This window comes from Lepidothrix coronata, unplaced genomic scaffold, assembly GCF_001604755.1.
Source record: "Lepidothrix coronata isolate B3197 unplaced genomic scaffold, Lepidothrix_coronata-1.0 Scaffold121, whole genome shotgun sequence".
Classification (NCBI taxonomy): Eukaryota; Metazoa; Chordata; class Aves; order Passeriformes; family Pipridae; genus Lepidothrix; species Lepidothrix coronata.
Window position 1 is genome coordinate 2,054,778 of NW_016690301.1, and position 12,048 is coordinate 2,066,825.

General features: G+C 41.1%; 1 protein-coding gene across 2 annotated transcripts in view; it reads right to left on the reverse strand.

The window, feature by feature from the left end:
* Positions 1–12,048, reverse strand: part of SLIT3 (slit guidance ligand 3) — a 480,366-nt gene that overhangs the window by 112,936 nt on the left and 355,382 nt on the right. For both annotated transcript variants that reach the window (XM_017825656.1, XM_017825657.1), the window contains 2 exons: positions 2,798–2,948; positions 1,545–1,619 (listed from right to left, as the gene is read on the reverse strand). In XM_017825656.1, coding sequence (XP_017681145.1) covers positions 1,545–1,619; positions 2,798–2,948 — 226 coding nt within the window. The remainder of the gene's footprint in view (positions 1–1,544; positions 1,620–2,797; positions 2,949–12,048) is intronic.

Genomic DNA, 12,048 nt, shown 5'->3' on the forward strand with positions numbered 1-12,048 from the left:
ATACACACTAAAAAATGGGGGCTGGATTAATATTCTTCCTCTTTAATTTAATCGCAGCAATAAGACCCAATTAAGACCACACGAACCACATTCCTGCCACACACAGAGTGAGAGACACTGTTTCTGAGGTGTAGGGTGGGACTTGTTTTTGCCACCTGTTTGAGCTGTGCCTGCACACCTCAGCTCTCAGCACCTACCAAGGGCAGATAAAAAATTCTTCCACAGGAAACAAACTGTTAAAAGAACTCCCACAACAGTTTCATGCTGCATTTATGCCTCACAATACAGACCCATCAAGGCATCCCTGAGTGATGGGTGGGAACAGGAAGGACAACACCATAACTGGCCTGCAGTAAGTTTTAAATAAACCCAAAGAAATTATTCCAGCTATCACACCTCTCCAATTTTCCAAACATGAATCCTGAAGGTTTGATGAGGACAGATGCTCTCCAGTTTGTGTATACACTTATATAACATGCATTTTTCATTGCCATTTACTGCCTCCTTATAGAGGGAACAGAGCACTTCAACAATGTCAACAACTTTTCCTAAGAGCACTGCAGCTACAAATTATGGCTCATTCACAAAATACAAGGTTAATGTTTATGATTAATTCCCCAACTCTGGTGGTCTCTACTTGCACAAATATAACCCCCCTCCCAAACCTGCAGTGCTGCACCTGAAACTCTTGCAGAAATAAGACAGACAAAAGAACCCCACTACAGTTGCCTCCAAGGCCCCTGAGATCTCACATGGATTCAAATGGCTGGGAAGCTCCAGATGGCAGAAACCACGTGAAATGAATGCAGAACAGCAAGCCTGGCTTGGTTGGTTATCCTAAATTACTTTGATTCAGGCAATAAAATCTTACTAAAGTAAACAGTTAAATGAGACATTAGCATAGGGTTAAAACTTTAAATAACTTCAGAAAAAAATCCATTTTGAAGACTATCAGGAGGTATCTAACATATTATCCTCTTCCCAAAACACATCTCTTATTAAATATATATATTGCACAGTGCCAGGCCGAAGGCTGTCAACAGAATTACACAAATATATTTGAATGACTGATTTCTAAGTTTGCTAATTGATTCTCCTCTCTACATCAATGATGACTGAATGAAGCTGCCATCATCTATATGCTGTAATATCATTTTCCTTTGACTATTTGAAAAAAATACACCAGTTGGAGTCACGCAATACATTCAAGAGACAAAACCAAAATGCTAAGCTTTGTAGCCCTCTCTAACAATAAGTATATCTGAATAAACTCTGGGACAGAATTCCTGTCAGTCCCTATGATTCAAAGACTTTGAGAAATACAGCCCAACAAAATAATGAAATGTCAGCCTAGGGATCTGCATCTGTCAGTGTTGTTTAACTGTGTCTATCCATCTAGAAGGCAACTCACCCAAGTTTCTTTAAACTTACATTAAAAAAGGGATTTCTAGTACTGCAGTACTGACCTGTAAAAAAGCATCCCTTCCTCCTTCCTTGTAATCCAAGGCAGTGTGCATTCAAACAAGCAAGTAACTCAGACTTACATTTTCCTGAGGTTGGGCAGTTTCTTGAAGAGTCCAATGGCTTCCAAAACAGCGATGTCATTGTCATTCAGGCGCCTGACAGGAACAAACAGAGAGGGATTTAGAGCTTCACAGATGTCTGCAGAGATATCTCTGTGCCACACCGGGCTGCCACACACAGCACCATGACCTTTGTTAAGCAAGGCACTGTCTGCCACGTCTCTCAGGCTCCTGCAGTTAAAAGAGTTTAGCTTTGAAGGGAAGGGAACACAGAAGAGAACCTTGAGTAAAAGCTTGGGATGCCTTTAAGAGCGTAATGCCAAAGGACAGTGTCAGAATGGCTTCATCTTCCAGCGCAGGGGATAAGGAATTATTGACCTTATCCATTACACAACAACCTTGTTTGCGTGACTGAATCTCCCTCTGCATTCTGCTACACAAGACATGCAATTGGAGATGTGGGCCATGCAAACAGAAGGGATCTGGTTTTAGGTCCTTTCCTGTCGAAGTCTACTGGTCTTCAAAATTAATGTGAAGGCCCCTGTCCTGGTAGGCTTGGGATACAAAATTCTTTCTCTGATTACACGTAGCTCCATTTTGCTATGGAGAGTCTTTGCTGTGTTTCTGGAGGTCTCTCATAATTTTCTATCTTAACTGCAGACCAAAAATTTTTATGGGGGTTTAAGTAGAATAAGTAGAATAAATACAATGCTAACAACAAAAAGAAAATTCTCTTTGAAGGGGCTACTAATGCAAGAAAATAACCAGATTCTTCAGTTACTAAGTAACAAACATGTTTTCTCAGACTCTCTTTAGCAGTATATTATGCTTAGAATTCTGAAGAATCACAAAAAGCAAACAAATTTCATAAAATTACTTGCATCTTAAGAATACATTAGTTTCAGTGAGGGCCATTTCACCCAGGTAGCAGGCATTGCTGAGATGGAACAAGCCCCTGATCACAGGTTTACTCAAAAGGGTTAAACCATTTCTTAAATAAAAATGACCAGAGACAAAAGTAAAAGAGAGAGGACTCCAAGGTAGAGCGGAAAGGAACCACAGCACTTCAGGAGGACACACAGAGGACCTGGCTGGTGCAGGGGGCCATGGCTCCTCCCTCATCCCACCGGTGGGAAATGAGAGCTGTAGTGCTTCCCCATTTTCATATAAGGATAGAGAAGGAGGTGCCTTCAGTTATTTGAGACCCTTTCACAGCCTTTAGAGGTAGGAAAGCCCAAAGGAAAGCCGAGCACCCCCTGGAGAGCCCCACTCACAGGTCAGTGGTGTACTCGGGGAGGTGGCCGGGCAGCCGGGTGAGTTTCTGGTTGGAGCAGTCCACGATTGTCCCCTCGCAGCGACACTTCTCGGGACACACGAGGTCCATGAAACACTTCCCGGTGAATTTACTTCTGTAATCCTCTGACCCTGCAATGAAAGGAAAACATATTCCAGCAAACAGTTGCTGATAACTGCGGCGATCAGAGGTTTTATGGAATCTGTCCTCAACACTGCCTCCTGTCAGCTCCCAGCTCCTGCACACAATTTTAATGCTTGCCAAGGAATTCTGCTAAGCAGTTTGTAAAATCCCAAGAGTAGCCTCTGTTTTTTCACTCTTTCCCTGACAGATTAATTCCTTGTCTAACAAACCTACCTGTTAAGGTATTTTCCAGCAAAGACACTGTTTCCCATTTGGAAATTAGTCCAGCAACAGGGAAAAGGCATCTCATGAAAGAATTCAAATGACAAAAGACTTTTAAAGATGTTATTAAAAAGCCCCAAATGTTCAGACCTCAGCTATCAGAGCTATTTTTGAGAGCAACCTTTCATTAGAGAACCTTGTCAGTTTTCCAACAATTAGATACCTTTATTAACTATGTTAAACAAACAGCGAGGGAAAGTAATAGGAGTTTAAATCATTTTCATTTTAATTAAGGAACGGGTAGACCATACTTAGTCAGAAGCACTCCCTGATGTACCATTACTCCATGATTGCCAGACCTCTTTGACTAGGTTTTTGACCCATTCTAATGAAATGCTTTTCCAATTAGGCTCAGTGAACTAATCTGTCCTTTTCAGGTTTGGTTTTTCTCATTTAGGAACAGCAGGTTGGAAACTCGATCTCAGTGCTTCAAGGAACCAGGAATATTAATAAATGTGTATGTAAGCAAAGTGTTGCCAAGCCCCTGCCATCCAATTCCTGCCCACTCACTTCGTATTTCATAATGGAAGCACCAGAATTGCCTCAGCAACCTTATGAAATACCCAGTGATTGTAACTACCAAGAAGTATTTCTTTTCCAAAGTTTAAACAGTCAACTGCAAGGCTTTCTCGGGGAGAGGCTGAGCAGATTATTTAAGAACCCAAAAACATCAATAAAACCTTAAACCTGAGCTGAAATTTGGGTTTAGAGATTTGATGACATCATCACCTGCTTCCCCTTCCCAGACTGATAAATACTCCACTGCTCATTTTATGACCACATACTATTTTCTGAAAGAAAAAAAGAAGCTGCCCAAACCCACTATTATTTTAATTTATGTTGCACATTACCTCCACAGAGCGATGCAGTGAAAACAAGCAATTCTACAGGCAATCTAACATTTTGATTCCACAGACACGCTTTGGTTTAGTTTTGTAATTCCAAACTGGATTGCGAGAAACTTGACATACAGCTCTGTACTTCACCACTTCAGTGGTGTTAAATACTTTGCTGGTTTTCGTGCTTATTGTAAATTATACATCCGAAGTCTGACTTCACTGACAGCACAGCACTTACAATAGCAGGACCACTGGACATTTTAAAGCATCATAAAAACACAGTCTAAGCCTTTCCCCACAGCACCATCATTTAAACTCTTATCCTTTAAAAAAAAACCAACCCAACATCTGATTTTCAGTCCTAACAATTCCAAGCTTGGTAGTCAGTATGTCTGGTTGTTTATGATCCCTTGGAAATGATGCCAAAGATGAACAGTTATCAGGACCAGAGTTTATTAGAGTTGCTACAATTACAATACACATTCAAAAACCCGCCAACATTTTTCAGTAATCAGAAAGAGTCTTGGAAATCCCCAAATTAACCCTTGAAGAAGCACTTCTCATTTTCGTAGTAAAAGCTTTTGTTGAAAAAAACAATCACAAACAACATGAAATTACTTAGGGTAAAAATTTATTAAGTGTAATTTTTAGTCTGCTGATGGATACAAGATTCATCTTCCTACGGGAAAAGAGGGTGGCAAAGTAACTGGAATGCTTTATGAAAAAGGAGTATATAACAGTAAGAGGTTGACAATCAGGTTTTGGTTTTCTCTAAAGCTTTCTGGCAAAGTAAATAAAGAATTTTACCACATTTTGACTTGGCTCCTGCCCTCCTGATGGCACAAACCCTTCACACTGCATCAGCCACAAGAAGTTGATGCTGCCTGGGCATCGGTCCACGGCCACCACACTTACAACAGAGGAAAGGCCTCTCAGCTCAGCAGGAGATGCAGGGAGCAAACATCACCTTCATACTTTTTGTTCTTTCTCTCTCTCTCTTTTTTCTCTTTTCTTTTTTTTCCCCCCCTTTCTAAGCGAGTTTAAATAAGAGTTACCCAGGTAAGCTCTGAGTCAAAAGTAAGCAACAGCTCAGCAAGTACTCAGTTATCTGTGGGCCTGTGAGACAGCAGGAATCACCTGTCAAAGACTAGATAAAATTTACTGTTTGACCTGAGCCTTGAGATCACTTGGACAGGTGGCTGCTCTATTAAGATATTCCCATCTGGGATAGCAAATGTGAAATTCAGCCATCTGCTTGCAGAACTGTTTAAGCACATATACCCATTTCTCCACGCAGGGCTTTATCAGGGCAGGACTGCAGGGCTCCAAGAGAGCACAGCAGGACTCAGGAAGCACAGTTAAACCATCACATGCATGCAGCATTTCTTGCACACCACAAAATCACCCCTGGAAAGGCAGGGAGAGGAGATGCAGGACAGAACATTACCTGGAAGTTTCTAGTCCTTTCCAAAATTAGCAAGAATTAAGTTTGCTGTAAAACAAGTAGCCAAGGCAACAGCAAGGCCTGTGCTTAACTGAGGGCAGCTGTGGTTATTTGAATTGCTAGTTACTAATAACATTTGCTTTTCACAACCAATGTGACACCACTATCAGGTACCAGGGCATCACAATTTCTCAGTATCATAAAACAAACACATGTGCAGTACAGAGATAAAGAAACACCACATTTCCAAGTGCTCAAAAATTTTAGGTGCCTTTCTGATGGACACATGGAGAAATTAAGCAACAGAAAGAAATACCTTTTTGTCCTATTCTTCTTTTTAAGCATTGTTTAGCGAACTTGAATTCGGTTCTTGAACTTTAGCTTTGCCTGGAGGACTTAAAAGGAGTGCTGGATGATCTGCTCTGCAAGACATCAGGCTGTCTCAACAGGGGTTTGAAAACTGACCTGATGCATCCATTCTAGAAAATGATCCAGCTGCCTCAAATTTGGCACCAAAAATAGGACCACAGGGATGACTTGGTCTAAAACTCAGACAAAACCCCAGCAATCTCAATACTTACTTCTTCATGTAACCACAGGAAAAAAGGAGGTACATTGGTTGTGATGACTTCACATTGCTGGTATTAATTCTTATCAGTAACTACAGATAAAATCTAAGAATATCAGATGTCCTTCTCCTAATGGCTCCACCACAGATATGTGACAAATCTGCAAGACCAGACACTCTTGCCATATAAGAAAACTTCTGTATGTGGCTCTCAAAGTCCTTTGTGAATAGGTGTCATTATCTCTATGTAGGGGAGAAGTAAGGCAGAAGTATTTAAAGATCTGTCAAAGCTAAAATGGCCCATTTGGGTCTGATGACTCAGCTTTGTGCTATGGAACTGTTGGATAATAGTATTTTCATACAGACCATGTTACCCATGTCATTTCAAGAGATAAAAGACAGTGCTTTGCAGACTCTTCTGAAGGGTTTTTTTGCATTATATTTCTTCACAGTGCATTAAGATTGCTCAGATCAGGTCCAAAGTCACGTTAGAGTTGCAGGCCTCTTGTTACAGAAATGGCATCCAAAGTACCTCAAGCAGAAGGACTGGACAGCTCGAACCCACAGATGCAGCTTACATCATTTATAAGGTAAGAAGATTGATTTTTCACCTCTGCAGGTATGGCTGGAATCACCCTTCAATCATATTAACCAACAGAATGCCTAACTTCTCCACTGTAAGAGCAATTAAACAGATTAATTACTTAGAAATGGTTATTCTGCATGCAAGCCCTGTGGAAAGTCTGTCCCAAACATCACTTGGGCTCCCCCCTCCATGGCCAGGAGCCTGGTCAAGCAACACCTCACCTTTTTCATTTTTTTTTTTCCTGGGAGAAAAGGGGAATCTCTCACCTTTTGATGCTTCTGAAACCAGCAGAAGTATCCGAGCATGCCATGCTGCAGGGAGTATGCAGCCTTCCATGGTGCTTGACAGAACCATGTTCCATTTGTATTGTTCTACCACATGGTTAGATCAAGCACAAAGGAAAACCCCATGGACAGCCAGAGTCAGAGTTAGGCAGCGCCAGAGAGAGAGGAGCGTTGAGAGGAAGCAACATGGAGAAGCACAAGCTGAAGGTTCACGGGGAGCTGCTCTCCACTCCACCCATGCAAAAAGGTGCCGGATACAAGAGGTCATCCTTTAGGCTACAGCTGCAGGAACACCCTGGAGCACAATGGGGTTAGTGTACACGAACAGAGCCCAGGAGAACTCGGACAGAACCGGTCCCATAGAAAACATTCTGCCAAAGGACTGCCAACAGCTCCTTCCAGGAAGGATGTGCAACTTCCACCACACAGTGAATGCCCAATCTACGCTGCTTTTTATTACTTACTCTCTCCTGGTGTCTCCTTTCAGTACAAATGCCATTTTGGTTTGCTCCATTTATTTAAACGCAACCTTAGAAATACCTCAGCTCATATTAATAACAGCAGATTCTGAGCTGATGGCCAAGCTCTGGCATCAAATGCTCCCCAAGTGCCCTTTGAGCCTGATTTCAGCTCCCAGGAGCCTTTTATGCTGGGGCCATTTACACTGACATCTGTAATTACCAATGCTTTGCTTTTTTTAAAATTTATTTCAATTGCACTTTATAGGAAGGGAGCACACACATGCTACTACAGAAATATATTTTGTTACCCTGTTTCTTGGCATATTTGTTGGGTTTGGTACATCATTTGCTGATGGAAGCCAAGCATTCTGTCTTTCCAGCATCCTGGATTATTTCAAACGGCTTTGCTTCTTGTAACTCATTGCTGCAACTTTGACACATAAAGCAGGGCATTCAGTTTTGGCTTGACAGCTCCCTCTGAAATAAAACTCTCACTGACTTCAGTGTCTGCCAGTGGACAGTGCTTTTGAAAGTCACATCTCAAATGTTCTTGCAGGATTCACAAATGAGAGAGGCAGTGTCTGTCCTCTGCAACTGCTCAGAACATTTTGCTGGACTTCAGTGAAGGTCAGTGCTTGTGCTTTTAAAAACGTATCACTTTCCTTAGTAAGGGCTTTGCACTGCCCAAAGAACAAAGTCAGCATCCAGCAGATTATTCATTGCCTACATGAAGAACAATACAAGTACTTGAGCAGAGATGACAGATAATACAGAAGGGTCTCTGCTTCACCATTTTGCTACGACCCAACCTTATAATGCAGAAAAGTCAACACACAGTTACCTGGGAACTCCAGAAAATAAGTACAGTGCCAACTCAGTCACCCCCTTCTGTGGGTTTGGTACAGCAGTGAGACACAATCTGATTTACTGTCTATCTTTACAATATAGGAGAGAAACTAAACCAGCTTTTTAAGGGAATCTTAACACAATAAATCTTCAATCTCTACAAGCTGCCAAACCAGCCAGAGTCCAAACTGATACAAACATTAGATTATTAATTTTCTTTTGTGACTCATACAATGTGGCACAAAAGGGCATTAATTTTCTCCCCTTATTAATTCAGAGTATGCATAAGCCTGGAATCCACACCTCATTTATTTAGAAATTATATCTATAACTACCATTCCTGGCAATAATTTTGTATGGCTCCAGTGAAGAAGGATGCAGAGTTCTATATCCTTAGTCCTACACGGGTTTAATAAAGCAGCAGTTCTGGCCTGGGCTCTTCAAATAAATTCATCCACAGTACTCTGTTAAGCAATGACAAGTAACAGTTCATATCTTCCAAAGACTTTTATATTATATACTGATTTACAGTATTAAGTGGAATATCTGTAATAAACCCAGTAATTTCAGTGTCAATGAACTCTTTCAGTCCTACTGGAAACAAATGCAGTCAGAGCTCTGCAAATGTCTCTTCCTGAGAAAACCCATGAGAATATTTTGAACAAGTCTCTGTTCCTTTGCTGCACTAATTAAACACCACTTACAATAACTGCCTAAGCTAATCATCAACTGCAACGAACAAGAGGTACCAGCACACAAAGAAAAGTCTGTCAAAACCCTAATTTATGTCCCTAGAACACAGGAGAGGCAAAGTACCAGGCAAACACACTATTTTGTAAATTCCATTGAAAAAAATAAATTCCATAAGCCTTTGGATGTACATAAGATCATCCTGCACAAATGTTTGCAAAAAAGAAGTTGAAAAATGAATGATCTTATCTCCAGATATTTGCCAGCTTTCATGAAAACCCCTCCCTTTAGGTACCCTCTACATCCAAGTAGCACTGTATGGCTTGCTCTGGGTGTTACTTCACTTCTTGTAGTCCAAGTTCTGTTGATCAATCACTGAATCTGCAGTTTGCTAAGAATTTGTATGTAGGACCCTAATTTAAGTGCCCCATCAAGCTGTACCACCTCAGGAGGCTGCTGCAGTCTTAGAACAATCAGATGAAAAATTTATTGTCCAATTGCAGGCACTAACATCCTTGCACTGGTTTTAGCTGACTAGCTCTCTTCAAGTCAGCTCCTCTCCAATTATTTTCTTTATCCTATTCAAGTGACCACTATACACAAAAAAGTGCTACCTTGGCATCTCTGGTAAGTGTTGCTCAGCTTAATCTCAACACATGGAATGGCAACGAGAGGGAAGAGAGCAAACTTTGTACCACCTTAGTTTTTGAGGCTACAGGAGTAATCAATCACTCAGCTTTCTGCCACAGCTAATGAAGACACCTCCAGAGGACAATTTGGATCTCAAGTGAGAAATCTGTACAGCTCTGTACTCTGCCTGCATGGGGAATCCAGGACAGCTATGTTATTTGGATGCCTAAGTGATATGGATGCATCTGTGACTAAACATTCATCCTGCCTCTTTTCATTGCCTCTTTATTGTAATTGTAAATAAGGATGGTGGTGGGTAACGAAGCACTTCAGATGTTTAGGTTTTTTTGAAGGCTACTTCAACTCAAAACCAAAATGAGGCACAGCCTAAAATAGTTTCTAACTGGAACACGCCAGTTTACTTCCTTATTAAGAACCACACTCTCTGCCAAACCAGACCCACCTGTTTTATGTTAAGCTTATGCTCCCTGGAGTGAAATGATTTTCATTCTGCCCACCTTCCCCCACTGCAGGAACCCTTCACCATCATGTTCAGCACGAGCTAGTGAAGGCTTTGAGTCACTGACACGAATTTTAAAATGGAGATCTGAATTGCTATCAAAGAGGGAGGGCTACAATCAGTATCCAGTACAGCCAAATTACTGTAACAACAGAAACACTTCTACAGTACAAGGGACTTTAATTCCATTACCATTAGTCATAGCAGTTGCATTGTGTTCCCTGATGACTTCAACTTCAGAAAGATTTCAAGCAAACCAAAGCTCAAATATACTCAGTCGCAGTGTGCAGGGAAAAAATCGTACTCATCATAATGAGTTCAGTGCAGGATTTAATCTGCTGGTGATCTGATGCTGTTAAAAAACCTTCCATTCAGACAGAATTACTCTTACGCACCACAAATGTAGCCTTAGTTTTGGTACATTCAGAGAGTTTCTGGAGGTACCTTTGCTGGGTCTTTTTGTCTTTCAGAGGGGGGAAAACAAAGGGTAAAACACACAGCATTTAACTGAATGAAAGCAAAGCACATACAAAAAAACCCCAAACAAAATAAAACAAAACAAACAAAACCAAAAAAAACCTCAAAACCAAAACACAGACAAGAATCTGAATGCAGTCAGTTGTCCAGTTGTCCAAATCATAGGCAGTGTTTTGTATCCCTTTCCCTCACTCCACTCAAACAAAAGCCCTCCTGAGAAAAGTGCTGGAGCTTGGCCTCTTGACCCTGTAGCATACAGCAAACAGGAGCAGGTGGATGTCAGTGCTTTCCACCAAGGAGAAAATGCTAAGGGCAGGAAGATGAATGCATAGTTTGTGACTATTTGCTTACTAGAAATGGGAGGAATTTGTAAAGTTGTCATCAGAGTGACTGGCAAATCACAGGAACAACTGGAGAGTGTTTCAATCAGATAGGTGGTGTAAGATCTGGATTAAATTCACCCACCTTTCATGACTTTTAAACACTGGTTGAGGAGTAACAACACACTGCAGCTTTCAGTTTGAGAGCTCAAAGAGCTTAAATAGTATTTGCATATCACTAAGAGCAGAGAAGGGGATAACCCTGGGAGACCAAGGGACATGAAATGTATGAGCTGCTGTAGGGACTGGACAAAACGTCCTGATGAGCAGCCTGTGCTCCCCTGACTCCATCCACTGCAGTTCTGTGCTTCTCAGGGTGCAACAACGCAGAGAAAAGAGAAGAAAATTTCAGGTGATTACCAACAACAGCAGCTCTGTTCCAAAGCAGACAGGTAACTCAAGGAAGGTGAGGAAGGATGAGGACAGAGACTGGAAAAGACACACAGAGAATTAGGAGAAAAAAATGCAATTAGTAAGGAGAGGTTTTATCAAATGCCTTAAAAAATTATGAGTGACCAAAAGCAACATTACCATCTAATAATAGGGGATAACATGAAAGAAATGACACTAGCCCTAAATTAGCAGGCTCTGGATCCATATGCACCACAGAGGCTGACTTTGCTTTGGGTTGGGTTAACAAACAGTAGTGTCCAAAAAAGGAGAGAACAGAGCTGGCAGACAGTTCATTGTCCTCCTTCTCTTCCCTGTGCTTTTGATTGTACATCACAATCTGGAACTGAAGTAACAATTAAAGTCACTTAGATACAATGTATGCCCTGATGCAGGAGGAGGCAGGAGGACAGCTTTACTTCACAGTATTTCAAATAACAATCTTCTTTGTAAGAGTCTTATTTCTAAGAATTAGAAGATAAAAAGCCTTTGTGATGTGGTATTTGTAGATACACGTTGCTTTGATCATTATCAGAGAGAGTTTGTGTCAGTGCAGCAGGGGGAACTTTCATTGCTTTTGAAATACAAAATACACTAAAAAAAATGCAAACATATCACAGGGAAAAATAGATATACAGATGAATACAAGGGCAATTCTTTCCAAAACCTCTTTCATACACAGTGCCACACAGCAATCAAGGATCCTGCCAA